The 21,023-nt window shown below is 55.8% G+C and overlaps 1 protein-coding gene across 1 annotated transcript in view; it reads right to left on the reverse strand.

The window, feature by feature from the left end:
• The window catches only part of STX1A (syntaxin 1A), a 97,310-nt gene that overhangs the window by 62,967 nt on the left and 13,320 nt on the right, over positions 1-21,023 (reverse strand). The window contains exons 2-3 of the mRNA XM_076354399.1: positions 19,006-19,083; positions 17,677-17,776 (exon numbers count right to left, since the gene is read on the reverse strand). Coding sequence (XP_076210514.1) covers positions 17,677-17,776; positions 19,006-19,083 — 178 coding nt within the window. The remainder of the gene's footprint in view (positions 1-17,676; positions 17,777-19,005; positions 19,084-21,023) is intronic.

A 21,023-nucleotide genomic window follows, 5' to 3' on the forward strand; every position in this document is an offset into this window, starting at 1 on the left:
TAATACCTCCCCAGCCCACGCGTCCTCATGTCACTGTCTCCAGAGGAGACTGGTCCAAACACGGCACGCCATTGCCAACAGGAAAGGAACTGACCTGTGCTAACGACATGACAAGTCCCTGGAAGGACAGCCCAGCAATCTACTGATTGCATTAATTGCATCTATGAGCCAGCCACGTTATGCAGAACATCTCAGGTGTGAGAAAAATTATTCAGCAGTGCCACATCCCATGAAACCATCCCGAGCCACAGGCCAGGACATCACCATCGGGGACAGCCCCAGTGGGCTGGGTGCACCAAATGAGTGAGGGGGTGTCCAGGGTGCACCCACTTATTACAGGTAGGGGATCTAAGCCCTGATAATTAAGCAGCAAATTGCAGGGGAAGAAGCCAAGTGACAGGTCAACAGGATTTTTTTCTCCTTCTGAATAATCTCTAGCTCATAAGCAGCAACTGTCCCAGCTTATGGCAGCACCTTCCCTTAATAGGAGGATTTGGGGGGGGGGACGACAATGCAGAAGACTTGATGTGTGCAACAGCCCCTGCAGACCCCAGAGTGCGCAAGGATGCCGGACTCACAACTCAGCCGTGCAGCCTGTGGGTTTGTGCAGGGACCTTATCTGCAGAGGATGATTTTTGGTTAAATCTTCAGCTGGGCAACTGGGAGGCACTCTGCTGTCCCGGCAGCGGGCAGTGGGAATGGCTCCTCTCCTGTGCTGCTTCACTGCAGGTGTTTCACGTTGCTGCTTGCTGGAAGCTGGCTGCATGCACCCTGCCACACTGCGGGCAGGGTGCATGGCCCCGGTGCCATCTCTCTCCTCCCAGCATGGCAGGCAAGCTGGCGCTTGGCCACAGTGCTTCAGAAAACCACAGGAGCACCGATGGCTGCAGCACACCTCCTTGCAGCCATCGCTGCTAGCAAACACGGGCATGGCCATGACCTTGGAGGTTCAAACCAGTACAGAAATGAGAGAGACGCTGGCGTAAGCAAGATAGCTTCCAGCACGACTGCTGAATCACAGCTGAAGTGAGCTGGCACTGAAGCAGAGCTCTCACCAGAGGGAAAGCCAGGGAAACTTGGAGAAAATGGAATTGGAAAGATATGGGTTTGATGGATGGACTACAGATGGATAAGGAATTGGCTGGATGGCCACATCCAAATTGTTGCAGTCAATGGCTCAATGTGCAAGTGGAAACAAGTAATGAATGGTGTCTGTACTGGGACCAATACTATTTCATATTTTCATCAACGACACAGACAGCGGGATCGAGTGCACCCTCAGCAAGTTTGCGGATGACACCGAGCTGAGTGGTGCAGTCAATACGCTGGAGGGAAGGGGTGGCATCCAGAGGGACCTGGACAGGCTGCAGGAGTGGGTCCGTGCGAACCTCATGAAGTTCAGTCAGGCCAAGTGCAACGTCCTGCACCAGGGTAGGATAAACCCCCAGTACCAGCACAGACTGCGGCATGGATGGATGGATGGATGGATGGATGGATGGATGGAGAGCAGCCCTGCAGAGACAGACCTTCCAGCTGCAGTCCCATTTGCCAAAAGAGATTTGGGACATCTATGACCTCTATTCAGTCCTTCAGTTCCCAAAGGCTGATGTTCCTTCTTGGAAACGGAGCTCAGGCTCTGACATTGCAACTTATTTATTCAAGCTAAATAAAACAAGAAGAAAAAAATTACGACGCTTGGTTTGAAAGACGCTGACTCAAACCCTTCCTAATTTTCTAGAATTTTTTTCACCTCTGACCAATACAACCATTTGCAGCGGGTATGACAGAATGGGGGAGCACGCAGAGGGGTGGATGGATGGATGGACAGAGAGCAACCTGCGGAGAAGTACTGGGGGATGCTGGTGGGTGACAAATGGGACATGAGCCGGCAATGTGGGCTTGCAGCCCAGAAAGCCAAGCGTCTCCTGGGCTGCATCACCAACAGTGTGGCCAGCAGGTCGAGGGAGGGGATGCTCCCCCTCTGCTCCGCTCTCCTGAGACCCCCCCTGCAGCACTGCGTCCAGCTCTGGGGTCCCCAGCACAAGACAGACATGGACCTGGTACAGCGGGTCCAGAGGAGGCCACCAAAATGGTCCGAGGGCTGGGACACCTCTGCTATGGAGAAAGGCTGAGAGAGTTGGGGTTGTGCAGCCTGGAGAAGAGAAGGCTCTGGGGAGACCTTACTGCGCCCACTCAGCACTTAAAGGGGGCTCATAGGAAAGAGGGAGAGAGGCTCTTGACCAGGGCCTGCAGCAACAGGACAAGGGGCAACGGTTTTAAACTGAACGAGAGTGGGGTTAGCCTGGACATAAGGAAGAAATGTTGTTCCATGAGGGTGGTGAGACGCTGGCACAGGTTGCCCAGAGAAGCTGTGGATGCCCCATCCCTGGAAGTGTTCAAGGTCAGGTTGGACGGGGCTTTGAGCAACCTGATCTAGGGTTGCTGGCAGATGTCCCTGCCCCTGGCAGGGGGCTTGGACTGGATGATCTTTGAAGGTCCCTTCCAACCCAAATCATCCTGTGAGTCCATGATTTTATGAACTTTCACACCCAGCAGTACAGGGGCTGCTGGGATGGGAATGTGCACAGGCACCAGCATGACGAACCCGCTCCATGCAAAGGGAGTTAAAGACACACCAGAGTGAAGGATGTGAGGTTTGATGACCAAGGCCAACAGCCTGGCTGGCTTAATGAGCGAGCCACTTATTCATTTTTAAGCCTAAGGAGGTTGAGCTTTTACAAAGGTGCATTGGTTTTACATGGGAAGGCGTTGGCAGCGGAGGGGCTGCAAGTGTGGCCTCTGTGAGAAGACACCAGGAGCTGCCCCCTTGCTGGGCACAGCAAGCTGTGGCCAGCCAGCTCCAAGACAGACCCACCGCTGGCCAAAGCTGAGCCCGTAAGTGACACTGATGGTGCCTCTGTAATAACGTATTTAAGAAAGGGCAGAAAACACTGTGCAACAGCAACTGTGAGAGAGGAGTGAGAAAACGTGAGAGAAACAACTCTGCAGACACCAAGGTCAGTGAAGAAGGAGGGGGAGGAGGTGCTCCAGGCGCTGGAGCAGAGATTCCCGTGCAGACCCTGGAGAAGACCATGGTGATGCAGGCTGTCCCCCTGCAGCCCATGGAGGACCCCACCCTGGAGCAGGTGCATATGCCCTGAAGAAAGCTGTGACCCCGTGGAGAGCCTGCGCTGCAGCAGGTTTTCTCCTGTCTGCAAACTGAAGCTGCAACTGCGGCCCTGACACCCAAAGCCATCGCCCACCCACAAGCTCCCCAGTGCCTTGCCATCCCCAGACTTGCAAAGCAACCACAGTCCCTGCTATTCACCCCAAATTCCCTGAGCAAACAGCCTCAGCCTCACCAGGACCTGAGATAAGCTGGTGTCTTGTCCAGCAGGATAGAGTCCACCTCCACGGTGGGGGAAGAAGCCAGGGGACACACTGGTCCTGGCTTTGGAACACGCATGAAGCCAACCCCTCCGTGCCAGGCCCATAAGGCTTCCTCCCACGCCTGCATCCCCTGCGCCAATACCTAAAGCTGGGCAGAAGGGAGGTGGACACAAGCCACCCAGTGTGGGCAATCCAGGGAGACAGCAAAGGAGCCTGACAAGGGGAAACAAAAACAAACCCCAAGTCCTAATCAAGCTTTTGGGCAGCTCCCAGCCACAAACAATGCCCAGCTTGGGAAATCGGAGGTCACAGTCGTACCTAGTAATGTCCCACGGATGCCTGGGCTGCGTGCCTGGCGCGCGGGTGGCAGGGCTGGTGAACATCAGTGTGGATGTCCATGCACACCCCACAGGAGGGCTGACGAACACCCATGCAGACATCCGCACAGGTGGGAGCAAGGCTGGAGAGCAGCAGCTCCCAAAGGCACAAGGAACAGCCTGGATCTACCTGCGGGTGCTCCTGCCAGCACCTCCAATGCCCTCGTTAAACATCAGGCCACCTCTGACAACGGAGATGACGAGCCCCCAGTGGGCAGGCACCCAGCTCTGGGCAGGCAGTGGGGTTCTGCCTGCACGGGCTGGAGCTGGCAGCCGCCGGAGCAGCGACCGCTCCGAATTGGCAGCTCCCAGGCATTTGCCAGGAAGCAGACCCCCGCCACCCAGCTCTCTGCAGGGCTCCCAATTAACGGCAAATGGGCAGCAATACCCCCTGTGGCGATTAATCATCTTCCTGGGTTGCAGGGAAATCGTTCTTTTCAACTACCCCCGTGCAGCTGCTGATGCACCCACACGCCAACGCGGGATGCACAGCCCGGCAGCACCGAGGAGGGGGCAGGCAGGCAGCAGCGCTGAGGAGCGGGCAAGCAGGCAGCAGCCCCCAGGATCAAAAACGCGGGTGCAGTAGGAGTGCGGCAGGCAGAGACCCGAGAGAGAGGGGGCTGGCGCGACGTGTCGGGAGAGTAGGCAGGAGCTACATGCTGAAGGTGGGCGGTGTCGCGAGGCAATAAAATACAGGGATTTTGGGGAGAGTTTAGGGGGAAATAGGAGATGTTTTCTGTGAGAATATTTTCTCCTAAAACAAGAGCTGAAAAGATTTGGAACAACATTCAAACACTTGATTACTGCAGCAATTCAATCAAATATACAGCAGCACTGTGTTAACCACCTTGTAAAAAAAGGAACAGGATTATATTCCAAACCTTCCCCTAAGAATAATTTTTTTTGGCCTTACCGCATTGTAATATTAGGCCACACTTCTGTATGCTATTTTTGAGCACTGGGTAAAATACTGGTTTGGGTCTCCAAGCCAAGAGTGGAAATTCTCTCTATTTTCAGTATTCTCCCATTTTTCGAGCGCGGTGGTTTCTGCCCCTCTGGGTCCAGATCCACGTGCCACACAGCCCCACTGCCATGCAACGGGCCAGCACAACTGGACTGGATTGTCCCACGATCCTATTCTAGGTGTCCTTATTTTGTCATTATTCAGAAGTAAAAAGGTCATAGGTATCTCATGAACACTTCCAGCAGCACTATCGGTGTTGCCTGAACTCTGAACAACTCTGGTCTCGTTCTCGAAGGAGTGAAGCAAGCTCAGCAGTAAGCACCCACCGCAGACCGGCAGAGAAGGGCGGTGGGCAGCTCGGCAGGTCCTGCCCACGCGGGGCAGATGTGCCCAGCAGCCGGGTTTGCCGCGGGCCGAGGCAGAGCAGCTCATTTCACCAGTTCCTGCCATTTCCCAGCCTGACCCACTCAGACACTGGTTGCTCTTTCCTGAACTGGTTTTATGAGGACCTCTGCTCTCCACTGATAATTGTCAGGGATGGGACAGGCACCCCTTTCCCAGCGGCGAGCCACCCACCCTGATATCAAACCCACTCCCTGGCTGGGCTTGTCTAGCTGGGTGCTCTGTGGCACCAAGAGCGACCGTCAGGGCTTTGGTCCCTGCAGGAGTGTCTCAGAGCTGGTCCCATCACCATCCAACCTGCTCTCCCAGCAGGCTGCCCAGTCTCCCACTGGGTACCTCAGCTGTCAGCCCTTCGGTCGCTCTCTCAGTTTCTCCTCAACGTCTTTATCAGTTGATGCACGTTGTTCTCAAACCATGGACAGCCAAACTGGCTGCAGCGCTCGTGTCCGTTCACTCCAGAGGACAACACAGAAGACCCAAGGACTCCCCATTTCCAACCTGAACATGACACAGCCTAACAGGTAAGAGGAGACACTTCTGGCAAAACAACAGCCCTGTCTAGCATAAAGTCTCCTGTGTTGCAGTCACAGTCTCCGCTCCTCAGCACGTGATCGCCCACCTAACCAGCCCAGCCAAACGGCGCCCGCACACCCGTGCCAGGGACCTGTCCCACCTCCTCCTCCAGACCCAGCCCACGTGCGCTCCTTGCTGTGCTCCTGTTTCTCCACACTGTAAAAGCTCTCAGGGTCCTTCAGCACTCAGATTTCCTGCTCCGTCCGCCTGCTTCTTCCCACCACCTGCCTAAAATCTCCACTTTAATCAACTCCTTCTCCTCTCCTCCTTCCACCTGAAATACAACCACGCACACCACCCCACGGCATCCAGGTAAAGGTTACCCAAAGACACATGCACAGCTGCTATTTTCCCAGTTGCCCCAAACCCGATGGGTTTTTACCAGTAATTCCTCCCCAAGCTGTTTCCAGCAGTTTCCAATTCACCATCCCCGACTTTTTCATCTCTCCATAAATTAGCTATAGCTCTGTAAAGCCAGTTCTTGGAACCCCCCTGCAGCAGGAGCCCCTTGCCGCAGCAGTGCCTGCAGCACAGTCCCCAGGCGCAGGTGATGCTGGGGACCCAGGAGATCACAGGACCTCTGGCCATCCTCCTCCTCCTCCTGCCTGCGCCCCTGCCCTGCTCTGCCGGCCAGGTCCAGGCTGCCCCCCTGCTCTCGGCATGCCTAGAAAGCACAAAGCCTTCCCCGCACCGCAGCGTGCAGCAGTGCCAAAGTAATCCTGGGAAAGCACGGTAACAGGATTTACAGCTTGCTCATCTCAGCCCTCCTAAACTCATTTCTGCAAATAACGGATTATCCCCCGGTGTCAACACCGAGACAATGGAGATTTAGCAAGAGAAAGCTGAGATCTAGCTGCAAAGTGTACACTGCTAGGTTTGGATGAGGTCTGCTGGGGAGCATCCTACCCCACCTCAGGGTCTCTGCCCCTCTCTGCCTGCGCAGGCAACACCCCCAGAGCCCTGTGGTGTGCCAGCCCCAAGGTGAGAGCGCGCTGCTGTGCACCGAGACGCACTGCAGGGCGACATGGCTGCTCATACAGCGGGGACGTGGCTCCAAAGATCGTCAGAGGCAAAAGCCACGTGCACACAGGCGTGCAGGGCAGGGCTCGCCTGCCCACCACACAGACGCTGGGCTGAAACCCCCTGATCTTGCCATTTCCTTTTCCCAGCACTTCCCGAAGCAGCCCCACGTTTCTGCTCTTTCACCCTTTGGCCTTCAAGCCCCCCTCGCCTGCCGCCCCCACCAACACCAAGCCCGAGAGGTAAAAGCATTAGAAAACACAGTAATTTTTGTGGCACGTAGAAGGGGATGGGGAGTGGATTCTGGCTGCTGTAAGCAGATGAGAGAAACTCAAACACAGGCCGGAGTCAAAAGCAAGCAACACCCAGGAGCGGTGCCACTGCAACGCGTGTCCCCATGCCACACAGCATCCCATCTGTTGGGGCCAGCACTGCATCCTGGCTTGCTGCCCGCTGGAGCGGGGCTCCTGGCTGCTGCAGAGGGGCTTCTGGCTCCTCTTCTCACCCCGGCATCCAGGGCCCAGCCGGTGCCAACTGCTAGGAATCCAGCAGGGAGTGGTGCGGAGAGCCCAAGGACAGCCATGCAGCTGCACGCCTCAGGCAGCAACCCAGCCTGCTGAACCCATCGCTTGCTGGAAGAGCCCCAACCTGGCCAACCTGCTGGGCAAGAAGGGCTAAACTCTTCAGCCAGCACTGCAAAGGGCACAGCTGCCATATCCCCTCTCATTTTTGCTCCTTTCCCTTCTTCCTCCCTCTTTCCAAACTCCCCAGGCCAAACAACTCGGGCTGCGGGAGAGGGCAGGCAGCCTCACCATGCAGCCAGGACCACCAGCGCAGCATGCCATGGCCCCAGCCCAGCTCGGCTCACCCACCTGCCTGGACCCCAGCCACAGCTCAAGGACCAGCCAAGGCTGGTAGGCTCAAGGGGAGGAGATGCAGGGTGGGGAACGGGGCCAAATTCACATGCAGACAAGAGGAGCCAGCGGAGAAAGACATGAGGGAAAAATTTCTTTACTGAAAGAGTGGTTAAACATTGGAACAGGCTGCCCAGGGAAGTGGTGGAGTCACCATCCCTGGAAGTATTTAAAAGACGTGTAGATGAGGCACTTAGGGACGTGGTTTAGTGGGCATGGTGGTGTTGGGTTGCTGGTTGGACTCGATGATCTTAAAGGTCTTTTCCAACCTCAATGATTCTATGATTCTATGACTCTAGGGTGCAACAGGCAGCGGGGCTCGGGGCAGTGATGGCCCTATGTCCCCTCACCCCCAGGGCTGCTCACCTCCTGCCAGTCACTCTGTCCCAGACCACCCGGGACACAGCAAGAACAGGGGCTGTGGTACCGTCCCAGGGCTACGCTGCTGCAAGATGCACAAAGCCAAGGAGCCACAGGAGTTCTCCTGCACTACAACAGGAGCAGCAATACCTCCAGCAGCAAGGACGGGCTCCTGCTCCAAACGTCACCTCCTTGTTGCCCATCATGCAATGGGCTCTGGGGTGCAACAGGGTGCACAGCCCAAAGGAGATAAAAGTTTTTCAGCAAAAGTTGCATCTTGTGGCAGCAATAACACGTCTTCCAGGAGTGCCACTAACTGTTTGGTCTAAATTAAGCCCAAAATAATTACAGAGCGGCTGATTCTTATTCTTTTTTTTATGTTGCCATGAATCAGACTACAGTTAATTGATATTTATTCTGCATTCGCTTGGTGTCGCAGATCACCCAGCATTGTTCAGGATGACAGAGCAGACAATAGGTGCTGGCAATGATGAAGCTCGGGCGTGCAAGGGGGCTGCACCGCCGCTGCATGGTAAAAGGGAATCTCACCTGGACTAACATGTGGCATGTCAAGGGGACATGAAAGAAAAGGCCAAACGGGCACAAAGGAGAGAGGACAGAGATGTCCCAGGCACCCTCGCTGTGGCGCTAGGATGATGCACAGAAAGTCCATGCGTCCTGCTCCCATGGGCAGTACCCGAGGGCTGGCAGCAGGTGCCACCGTTCCAGGTGCAACGCAGCTGCGGGAGCCTCACACAGGTCCGTGCTGAGCGGCGGCAGTGGCCAGGGAAGGTGAGGACCAGCATGAGCATCCCTGCACCCACGCTCGCCCCTGCTCCGCCTGCACCCCGCGATGCCCACTGAATCGGTGCTGGGAGGTGCTGGGCTGGTTTAGCACTGAAGGGAAGCGTTTTGCCAGCTTGTTCCCCAGCTCCACTAGGGATCCCCCGGACACACCGGGGAGGGATGGACTGTCCACTCCCTGGACAGCCGTCTCCACAACCTGATGTACAGCCAAGCCTCTTGCCCACACACAGAGGTGCCACCACAACCCACCAACCCTCACTCTGTTCATCTCCTTCAAACACTCATCGTCTGCGGGTGCCTGGGCCCAGCACCCACCCCCCGGGCACGGGAAGCCCTGGCCCATCCCACGCAGACAGACCCCAACTTCCATGGGGGTAGCAACATGACAAGGTAAGAGAAGGGCAACCCAGTCTGAAAAGCTCAAGAAATGCTGACCAGCAGCCAGGTCTCCCCAAAAATTCTGGAGACCTCACACCCCGGGGTACCCCAGCCCTTCAAAACCAGAGCTGGGGCAGGTGATGGGGACAGTGAAGGCAGGGATTGCGCAAAGCCCCTGCAAAACGACCGAGCTGCTGCGTGGACCTGACAGGATGAAGCCAGAAGGGCAAACAGCTATTTAAGCTAAATATATTTGTTCCTGGGATGACGTTGGTATGTAAATCGATCATAAACAGACTCAGGCTGGAAATGAGAAGATGGCTCCTGACCACTGGAGGTTAAGTCCTAGAGCAGCCCTTCAACAAGAATTACTGGGAGAAGAAACAAAACTTGTTCAAGATGGAGCTGGAGAAATGCATGAAAGGGTGACGAAAAGCATCTCTGTGTGACACAGACAGGACACAGCCACCTGAGGCAGCCCCTGAGCACAGCATGGCATTGCCATGATGACCACGGGCATCGTTAGCGCAGCTCTGCTCGGGATGCCCAGGCCAAGCCAGGTGTTGGAGCTGCTCTGCAGGAGCTCCTGGACCTCCCTGGTGGGCAGAGGAATCCCACGTCCCTGCACCAAGCACCCCTCCAGTTTCTCCATCTCACACTAGGTTTGCTACGCCGGGCAGCACCAGCAGAACCACAGGGCCATCCCCTGCCACGGCTGCACCAAGCTCGGGGTGCAAAGACAGCCTGAGAACACCTTCCCCTTAGGGACCGGCCCAGAGGAGGAAGAGGAGTAGGACGCAGGGAGGCAGGATACTGAGAGCCAGGTCGGCAGATGGCATCTCCTCCCCCACCGTCCCCACGAGCACCTGCGCCCTCCCGTGCACACTGCTGCCGGCACAATGTACCTTTGACACGGCTTCTCATTTCAGCATCAGCTCACCTGCCTCAAAGACGTGGCAGGAGGAAGCAGGCGGGCAGCAGGACCACTGCTCCCAGCGCTGGAGGCAGCAGGGGCAGTTACAGGGGAGGAAGATGGGGCTCCCCATTCCCACTCCCTAAACGAGCAGGGCCCAAGCAAAGCGCGTGCTCCCTGGGTCCTGCAGCGAGCAAGCAGCTCTGCTGCCACACCATGCCCTGCCAACCTCAACGAGGCTGAAGAACCACCTCTGTTGGTGGGGGCCCTGCCATCTACCAGCTGCATTGGTGTCCTTCCCACCCCCAGACCTGCTCTGGGAGGTGTGGTGAGCAACCAGACCCTGTTCAACCTCCCTGGGCCACTCATGATTTTACGTCCATCAAATCCACTCCACACCTTGCCATCCAACCAGGCCAAGTGCAAGGTCCTCCACCTGGGTTGGGGCAGCCCCTGGTACCAGCACAGACTGGGGGATGGATGGATGGATGGATGGACGGATGGATGGACAGACAGATGGACGGAGAGCAGCCCTGTGGAGAAGGACTGGGGGATGCTGGTGGGTGACAAATGGGACATGAGCCAACAATGTGGGCTTGCAGCCCAGAAAGCCAAGCATCTCCTGGGCTGCATCACCAACAGTGTGGCCAGCAGGTCGAGGGAGGGGATGCTCCCCCTCTGCTCCGCTCTCCTGAGACCCCCCCTGCAGCACTGCGTCCAGCTCTGGGGTCCCCAGCACAAGACAGACATGGACCTGGTACAGCGGGTCCAGAGGAGGCCACCAAAATGGTCCGAGGGCTGGGACACCTCTGCTATGGAGAAAGGCTGAGAGAGTTGGGGTTGTGCAGCCTGGAGAAGAGAAGGCTCTGGGGAGACCTTACTGCGCCCGCTCAGCACTTAAAGGGGGCTCATAGGAAAGAGGGAGAGAGGCTCTTGACCAGGGCCTGCAGCGACAGGACAAGGGGCAACGGTTTTAATCTGAACGAGGGTGGGGTTAGGCTGGACATAAGGAAGAAATGTTTTATGATGAGGGTGGTGAGACGCTGGCACAGGTTGCCCAGAGAAGCTGTGGATGCCCCATCCCTGGAAGTGTTCAAGGTCAGGTTGGACGGGGCTTTGGGCAACCTGATCTAGTGGCAGATGTCCCTGCTCACGGCAGGGGGGTTGGACTGGATGATCTTTGAAGGTCCCTTCCAACCCAAACCACTCTGTGTGTCTATCCCTGCTTCAGGCTGAGGAGCTGGAGCCACCTTTGCTATGTCCCTGTGCTGCACCGAGGATGAACCTCACAGCCCTGCCTGCACCAAAAACCTCACCTGGCCAGACCTGAGTGGGACACAAGTGGGGCAGGGGCAGCACCAACGAGGCTGCAGATCAGGGGTGAGAGCAGCATGGTGAATGGGGGGACAGGCTGCTTTGCTTTCTGTGTCCAGGACATGCCTGGACACCCTTCGCCAGGTCCCTTGCTCTGCTGGGGCTGCGCTTGCTTCACCGCAACTCCAGCTCCTCTCACCTCCATCTCCAAGGTCTGCTGAAGTCTGGGCTGGCTCTGATTTCCCATCCCAGGGAAGCCAGGAGAAGCAGCACAGAGGGTGGAGGAGCAAAGAGAGGCCAGGAGAACAAAGTCAGGCTTTTCACCAAAACCCTTGTTTGTCCTCTCACACTGCTCCTCCTGAAGGAACATCACATGAGCCTGAGCCTGAAGCCTCCAACACAGCATGACTGCAACTCCTGGTCTTCAAGGACACCTCTTCTCTGCCCTGGTGGGACCAGGCACCACAGGGAATGTACCCCCAGAAAAACCACTGTATGGTGGGAAACAAAGCTAAGAGGGCACGGAAAGCAGTGCCCAAGGAGGGCAGCTCCAGCAAGAACCAGCTGCAGCCTCCCTTCCTCCCCGCAGCACCCGAGCAGCATCTCCTCTGAGCAAAGTGGGCTTCCAGCTGTGACACCTACCAAAAAGACCTGGTGAGTAGCAAGGTTATGCTTTCGCGAGAGCACAGAGCCTGCTCAGGGTGTCTGGTCAGAGCCTAGCCACCAAGAAAACTCCAAATTGCCTTTTTGGCATCGGCCAGTGTTGCCTCAATGCATTAGACAGAGGTGAGCAGCTACGATTTGTCTCATTGATCACCTGGCACATATCTCTGCCAGGAGATGGTCTGCTAGGAATTACAGAAGCCGCTCTCCAAATAACTGAAATCTCTTCCAGCAGACAGAGAGCCTGAACAAAGTCACCCGGGACCTGCGCCCTGGTGTCCAAAGCCACCACCTTGAGTCTGCAAAGCTTAAATTATGAAACTGGAGGTCAAGTGTACATGCAACTGAACCTCCCCTTCCATCCTGGTGCAGAGCCATAATGGACCTGCTTCCAGGTCTGAAATATTTATCGGGACTTCCGAAGCCTGTGGAGATGGACTGAGCTGACAGGCTGAAAGACACGACTTCAGATTTGAAGATTTATGTTCCTGGAGGCAATGCATTCAGTGAACAGCATCCGTTACGTAACACAGTGACAAGGAGTCGCGGAGCGCGGCCACGGGGAGGGATGCGATGCACGGAGAAGACGAATGGCAGAGAAGTCCTTCCCGACTGCTCCAGGAAAAAAAACCCACAACCTTTCATTCCTCTCTGGTTGGCAACTTGCCACTCAAAGCCACCTCCTCTGAGAGGTGGCCCGGACCAAGGACCGAGGACGAACAGCCTGCTTCACGTGCCAGGAGTGACAACAAATGCAGCAGCTCACCAGGAAGGATTTTAGGAACAGGTTTACCAGGAGCTGTTACTCAAATCAGGAGTAGCAGCAGCAACGGCTCTGACCCGAGGAGGAATACAGCCCCTCAGCCACTCTGAGCCCACTCAAGCCCTGACATGATGCTGCCCACCCTGCGGCACGGAGCTGCTCAGCGGGGAGGCCCTCCGCAACCCCCCCGCTACCAGGCGCGAGCCCACCGGAGCTGCAAGGCGCAGGCAGGCAGGCGGGGGGCTGCCACCTTGCCGGCATGATGGCAAAGCCAGCCAGCTGCTCACCCACCGGGCGCCAAAATAAGCCCAGACAGCAGCGGCAACACAGATCCGAGAACAGTCTGTGCAGCCAGAAGAGGGATCAGCAGGAAGGGAGGGGAGGGGAAGGATGAGCCCTTCTGTGCAACACGGATCCAGCCCAGCACCTCCGCCCCGCGCCGAGCAGGTGGGTAAATCCAGGTCTCACACAGACACCTGGACCTCACCTTCTTTTGCAACAGCAGAGCACGTGCAGGAGAGCACCAAGGGCTTGCATCTGCCTAAGCACACGGTCATTTAAGACACAGGTTCCAGTAGGATTGTACCTGTGGAGTCTCCCTCGTCTATCAAGAGACCCTGAAAAAGCAGCAAGCGATTCAGCCAGCAGACACTGTACATCTATCCATCCCTCCCTCCACTCAGTGCTCCAACAGCAGGTCCAACCACTGTTCATCCGTTTTCCAAATTACCAGCCCAGCTCTGTCCTGATCTTCTGAAGCCCCACTCCAAGGTCCTCCAGCTCTAGGAGGTGTTTAAGGAGTTTGAATCTCTTGACGGAGGAGCTGCACCACACACCAAACCGAGCTGCACCACGCACAGCACGTTTGCCTCCAGACGAGAATGAGAAGTCTGTGTCTTTCTTCTGATACCCTGGAGGATGACTTCCCATCACCTTTGTAGCAGAGGTTTCATATGATGCTAAAGTGCTTAGAGATCACTAAGAAATAACTGAGGTGCTGTTCCAAGGGGACAAGCAGCACCCCAAACCCCCAGCGAATTTGGCCCCTGCGAAGAGCAACATCTTGGCTTGATTGTCATCACAGGTGTCATTCATTTGCCATGTTAAAAAGCAAACACCAGTGAGCGCACACCAAGGCCTTTCACCGCCTACGTTTCAGTGCCCCTTGGCTGCATCCCCCTCTCATGCCTCATGGAAACCTTGCTTCTTAATTTCCAAATTAATCTCAATAAGTTCACTTCCCTGGATTACAACAAGCCTTTGCATTTATTACCAGGTTCTCTGGGGGCTCAGGAGCACGGGGAGGCTGGGGGGGGGGGCAGCCAGGCACCACACCGGCACCCGCTGTTCCCTGCTGCACTGCCTTCACCGCCATGGGGCCCTGCACTGCCTCCACCCCACCGAAGCACAGGACTGAGCTCCAGCCAAGGCTAACATGGAGGTTAATCCCGCCTTTGGTTGAACTTCTGCCACATTCATGCGTCTCACCAGGGGTTGAAGGAGCAGACGGACATGGAGCAATGCTGCTCTCGGTCTGGCTGAGTCACTGGGAAATGGAAAAGCTATGAGCAGTACATCATCAGTTATCACAGAATGGTTTGGGGTGGAAGGGACCTTTAAAGATCATCTAGTCCAACCTTGAGTTATCCCAAGAGCTGACCCACGGTCCCAGTACAAGGCCACATGAGTTTAATGCCTCTCTAGATCATCTAAGCAGACCCCTGCAGCTATGTCCAAGGTTGTCTCCTGTCCTGAGGACACCGAGGACCATTTCAACACCCCACCCCCAGGTACCATGGGACAGAAAGGAGCAGCGCTCAACGGGGTGCACGTCCTGCTCCAGTGATTCTGGCACATGGGTGCTGCCCTAGGAACATGGCTCAGCTGACACCACACCACCAGCAACCCCGGTACACAGCAGCCTGGGGGAGCTGGAGGCTGGTCTGAGACAACACTCAGCGTCCACCCAGCTGGGAGGGGTCAGTCATGGTGAAGTAGTTCTTGCTGATTTGTGGTGATGCATCTGTGAGGAGTGGGTCAGTGTGAACTTCATGAAGTTCAACCAGGCCAAGTGCAAGGTCCTGCACCTGGGTCAGGGCAATCCCCAGTACCAGCACAGACCGGGGGATGGATGGATGGATGGATGGATGGATGGATGGATGGATGGAGAGCACCCCGTCCCCCCCAGAAGGACTGGGGGATACTGGTGGATGGCAAAAGGGACATGAGCCAACAATGTGGGCTTGCAGCCCAGAAAGCCAAGCGTCTCCTGGGCTGCATCACCAACAGTGTGGCCAGCAGGTCGAGGGAGGGGATGCTCCCCCTCTGCTCCGCTCTCCTGAGACCCCCCCTGCAGCACTGCGTCCAGCTCTGGGGTCCCCAGCACAAGACAGACATGGACCTGGTACAGCAGGTCCAGAGGAGGCCACCAAAATGGTCCGAGGGCTGGGACACCTCTGCTATGGAGAAAGGCTGAGAGAGTTGGGGTTGTGCAGCCTGGAGAAGAGAAGGCTCTGGGGAGACCTTACTGCGGCCGCTCAGCACTTAAAGGGGGCTCATAGGAAAGAGGGAGAGAGGCTCTTGACCAGGGCCTGCAGCGACAGGACAAGGGGCAACGGTTTTAAACTGAACGAGGGTGGGGTTAGCCTGGACATAAGAAAGAAATGTTTTACGATGAGGGTGGTGAGACACTGGCACAGGTTGCCCAGAGAAGCTGGATGCCCCATCCCTGGAAGTGTTCAAGGTCAGGTTGGACGGGGCTTTGGGCAACCTGATCTAGTGGCAGATGTCCCTGCCCCTGGCAGGGGGCTTGGACTGGATGACCTTTGAAGGTCCCTTCCAACCCAAACCACTCTGTGAGTCTGTGAGTCTATCTACCATTGAGCATCTAATCAGCCCCACTGCACCTCCTGGACACACCACAATATTATAAAACACTAATTTCTAAACAAGGTGTGGGCTCTTCTTTCACTGCCCAAACAGTTTTTGGCATTATCAACTGAATTTTCTACAATACCAAGGCAAGTAACACTGTAAAACAAAACCAGCACTCCCAACGTCCTGGATGCTTCTGGAAGTCACGTCAATGTCACAGTATCTTGTTCGCTGCAGATCTCGGACTTTTAAATAGATTATTATTCTTTTAGGCCACGAGTGCCCTTTGCAGCCCAAACTCTGGCTCTGCCCCGAGCGGACGCCGTGCCGACGCATGCCGTATGAGCCCAGCAGCCAGAAGCAAAGCAACGACAGCTCTTCCCTGAAAACACCCAAACAGAAACACTGCAAAATCTTACAGTGCAAGTGCAGACCAAAAGGGCCTGGAGGATGATTGAACAACAGTCTGAGACACATGAATTCCCTTGAGAAAATCTCTTGCTTCCAGCCTTGGCCAAGTGAATTTTAGCTGAAGAGCAGCTGCCAGGAGAGGGGAGTGTGAGACAATTTAGGAAGGATGAGGTTCTTCCAAGCAATTAGCAATATCTATTGGTTTGACATAGGGCTGGACACAAGAAATTGTGTGTACAGACAACCTCCTGGGACCTCTAGAAACAATTCACAGTTGGAGACAAGCAGACATGGAATTGCACTGGGCAAATGAAGAGAACTGGATGGGAGGAGGGTGGATGGCAAGACAGAGACCTGGTCTCAGCTTTCCAGCCCCCAATCTCACCTTTGTGCGAGGACCACTGCAGCCAGGAGGGCACAAGCAGCATTCAGCTCCTCAGCAGCCGCCCACTGCCTCATGAAAGCTACACTTTTGCCAATGACAAGGGCTGCCAGCAGCTCAGAGCCATCCTGCACGGTCATCCCTGCAGCAACCATCAGCCCTGCGACCACCAGCACCATGAGGGAGGTGGACATGGCCCACATGGGCTCATGGCAAGACTGAAGGACGGGCTTGGGGCAGCAGAGACATTCAAATGATGTCCCTCAGTGGGTGAGCCTGTGGACCCCTGGTCCAGCCCCAACGATAAGCAGCTCTGCTCAGCTGTGCTCACCCCGCTCTCCCTTGCACAGTTCAGCACCTCAGTCCCACCTGCTCCCCAACGAGGGGTTTGCAGACACCAAAGCTGGAAAGCCTCTGTGCTAAGGAAGCCCAGCTGACCCCACCACCCCCAGGTGCTCGGCCAGTGCCGGCTCCTCCGGCTCCTCTGGGAGATGCACTGCTCGCACCTGGGGACAGGGGAACTCATCACCCACAGCTCTAACTCTGCCAGATCCTGCAGACTCCCAAATGTTGCCACCTCTTGGGTGCTGCTATCCTTAACTTCTGTTCCTGGCAACAAACCTCTTCTCAGGAACACAAGACTGGGGAAGAAAACAGTGATACATCAGTAAGGTCTGGAAGGGACAGACTCTTTGGTGAGCCAGCAACAAAATGTCCTTCAGGACAGAGAGGACAGCGTCACAAGTGCACACCGCGGGCTCAAAGAAGAGCTGCATCATTTCTGGGCCAAGCAGGCAACGCTCAGCCTGTTCTGCAAGTGCTGCCTCATCCACATACCCTCCGCAGGCAGCCCAGGGCAAGACAATGGCCAACCAGCATAAAAACAGCCATTTGCTCTTTTCAGCCTCCACATTGCCCCACCCTTCAGGAATTCCCCTCCGGCAGCCTCGCTGGACCCTCACCACCTCTCAAGGTCAGAAAGCCATCAAGACCCACGCAGGTCCCAGCCCTCCCTCACCCCGGCCATCAGCCACCTCGACAGCTTGTGGCTTTCCAGCCATGGCCACCTGAAGAGAAGAGGACTTCTCTCTGACTCCGTCCACCCCACAAACGGTCCAGCCCAGCGCAGCCAGGTGCCCACGGGGACGCAAGCAGATCACGGCTCACTCACTCTCGTCGGGGTTGGGCGAAGCAAGAATGGCGCTGTGCTTCCTCTTCACTTCCTCCACGTTCTCCGAAATTTTATCGATGAACCCTCGAATTTCTTCCACCTGTGGAGATGGACAAGAAGACAGGTCTCCTGTGAGAGGCCTGGACTTTTGGAAAGGGGAGGGATTATTAAACCCTATCCCAAAGCAACCATGACACATCTGAATCACAGCAAACATCTTGCTGGACGAATATTTTCCAGCTGGATCCTCGAACTGTAGGACCACCGTGAAATCAGACCTTCCACATCACAGCAGCCAGCTTTGCAGTCACAGCAATGTAATACAGACTCTATGTCCTGTATCCTTGCGATGCACTGAGAAACATTTGGGGTTTATTTAAATTAGCATCAGATCTACGGATTCCCAGACTCTGCACCTCTGGCATGGAGAACGTTGCTGAGGTTGCACAAGCCAGGCTCAGTCCCAGCTCAGTCCCCCATGGCTTTTTGCTCCAGGGGCTGAGAAGCTCAGTTTCACCCTCACCCCACAGCCCAGGGAGGCCAAATTTGCCAGCAAATCCATGCTGGCATCTTCTCTGCACTCCTGTACTACAAGGAGACACACCGGCATTGCCGAGAGGGGGAACCTCTACTTGTGCCCTCTGCCTGCCGGCCTGCCCACCCTCTAGCTCTGTCTTCTCCTTCGACTCGCACCACCACTTTGCTCATCTTCCTCCATCTGCATGTCAGATTTTTTTCATTCCACAATCCATTGCCTGCACAGATACATTTTAACACCCCCTACACACATGCCATGCTAAGGGTGTGCTAAAAATCTGCATGCAGATCTTACAGCCACCCACATGCCAGAAGACAACCTCTTGTTTGGTAACGAGCGGCACAAAATTAAATCAATCCCATGCAGAAACTGCTACTCCGCAGAGGTGCTTTCAGGAGAGGTTTGAGAGCCGGTCCGCTCTAGCGGCAGGCTGGAGGCAGGCAGGCTGCAAGGCTCACCCACTCCCCCCAACTGGTCACCTGGCCCAGCTGCCCCACTGGCTTCTGGAAGAGGAGGTGGCGCAGCAAAGCATCCATAGGGCCAGGTAAGCCCACGACGGCCCCAGGTCTGCGTAGAAGCCGGGTTCCTACTAATCAGCACGCTGAGCGTAACCCCCGAGGAGCCCGAGCATCAGCTGCGCGGCATCAGCCAGGGCAGGACCCCCATCCCCACCCTGACCGCTGCTCCCCGCCTGCGGTGGGAGACCATACCACAGCCCCACAGCCTGCTCCAGCGCTAACAGAAAGGTCTGAACTGGCTTTAAAGCTGCAGTGGAGAAACAAACCTCTCACCTGCTCAAAGAACTCGTCCATGAAGCGGTCCCGGTCCACGCTGACGGTGACTTCATCATCATCGTCACTGTCCTTCGCCTGCAACAACATGGAGAGAGGCATCAAGAAGTGCTTCCTGCGAAGTTTGCGTCTCCATTTCAGGAGCTCCTCAGGGGCATCCTCCCCTTCTCCTTTGCTCACTTGTTCCCAGGAGCTGGGGTAAATGCCAGCCAGAGCGTGGGATGCCCCAGATGCTGCCACACCAGAGCACTGTGCACAAGAGAGCAGAGGACGGCCAGCTCCAGCAATAAAGGCATGACACAAAACGCCACCACAGCCAGCTGCCACGCTGCACGGCCTCCCGTGGCAAGCGCAGAACAAGACTAACAGTATTTACAGAGAGCTGGAGGGGGAAACTTTATGAGCTATCCTCAGCTGTGCGTGAGCACAACAGCTCTGCAAACAGCAGTGATGGGAAACACAAGGGATGCTGCAAGGGGAAAACATGAGGGATGCTGCGATGGGAAAATAAAAGGGGTGCCACGGAGCGCAGGAAAGGTGGGAGAGAACAGAAAGTACAACAGAACTAGTAAAGCCAGAGCAGGCAAATGAGGGGTTGTCCTTGTGTGCAGCAGCGTGTGTGTCATTGTCACCAGAGATGAAAACACCTCCTGTCCCAGCGAGGCAGGGGATGCGAGCTCGTAGGGGAAAGAAAAATTACAGTCCTCTGTGTAAGGAGACATTTAAAATATTATTATCCAAAGCAGATACATGACGGAGGAAAATGAAAAATTAATGGGGTGGCAAAGTTTCTTTTTACTCCATCTTCACTAGAGAGAAGGAGCCAGTGGAATGGAGAAGATTTAAGAGAGAGGACTGTCTCTGCTCATGTCATAATTGTCCCACATTTTGCAGATGATTACATGTCACCCCGTGGCCCCTTCGCACTTTGCACAGCTAGCCAATACAGTCTCCACAGAGATGCCTCTTACCTTGAAATAAGTCAGATGAAATACCTATCCTTCCCCCTAAAATTGTCTTTTCAACCTAGGGTGACTGATTTGGGTGGAGTCACCCAGAGGAGACCTCAGCTTTCAGCCTTGCCACCATTCGTGGCACCGTTTGCTTTGGTAACAGCTTCATGAATGGCTTATCCAAAGACCTTGAGATTTGAGAGCTACCATGATTCAAGTGAAAATCTCACCCTGACAAGGAAAAGCAGGCATGTTGCTGCCCTGACCCACCACTCTGTGGGCACAAAGAAGAAATGTTCCCTGAAGCCAGGAATTCAGGAGTTGTCCATTTTGGCCACAGCTGGGCCCCCAAGCCAGGGCTCAGCAGGCAGGAGCTGCCAGCACAGCGAGGCTGGGGCATGGCGGGAGCCACCAGCCCGGGAACGGGTCAGTGCATTTAAATTTCGATGGAGCTGGGCGAGATCAACCTGAGGATGAGCACCTCTTGCTACCTCCTACACCCGCCGCACCACTACTTTTTCTGTGGTCCTTCCAGTTCTGCTGACTCCAGCTCTGGGCCACAAAGCTTTTCCTCAGGCAGCAGCCCACTACCCGACCCAGTCCCAGCACCCACCACAGACAGACTGGCTCATCCCTGCATCTCACGGCATGCAGCCCACCACAACGTCCTGACCGGAGGTCTACCCCACAGCGCAGGGGCTGTGCAGGGGGTGAGGGCTGGCACTGTAGCCCAGGCTGGGGGCAGATGGCCCACGAGGCTCTGCATGCAGAGCAGCTCATCCAGGGGATACGTGTCCTGCCTGCAGCCCCGTGCCACCTCACCACGCACCCAACAGGATGGCCATCCACAGGAAAGGGTCAAAGGAAAGGGAGCTGAGAGCAGCCCTGCAGAGAAGGGCTGGGGGATACTGGTGGGTTACAAATGGGACATCAGCTGGCAATGTGCGCTTCCCAGAAAGCCAAGCGTCTCCTGGGCTGCATCACCAGCTGCGTGGCCAGCAGGTCGAGGGAGGGGATGTTCCCCCTCTGCCCTGCTCTCCTGAGACCCCCCTGGAGCACTGCGTC

The sequence above is a fragment of the Aptenodytes patagonicus genome, chromosome 17 (assembly GCF_965638725.1).
Source record: "Aptenodytes patagonicus chromosome 17, bAptPat1.pri.cur, whole genome shotgun sequence".
NCBI classification, from domain to species: domain Eukaryota; kingdom Metazoa; phylum Chordata; class Aves; order Sphenisciformes; family Spheniscidae; genus Aptenodytes; species Aptenodytes patagonicus.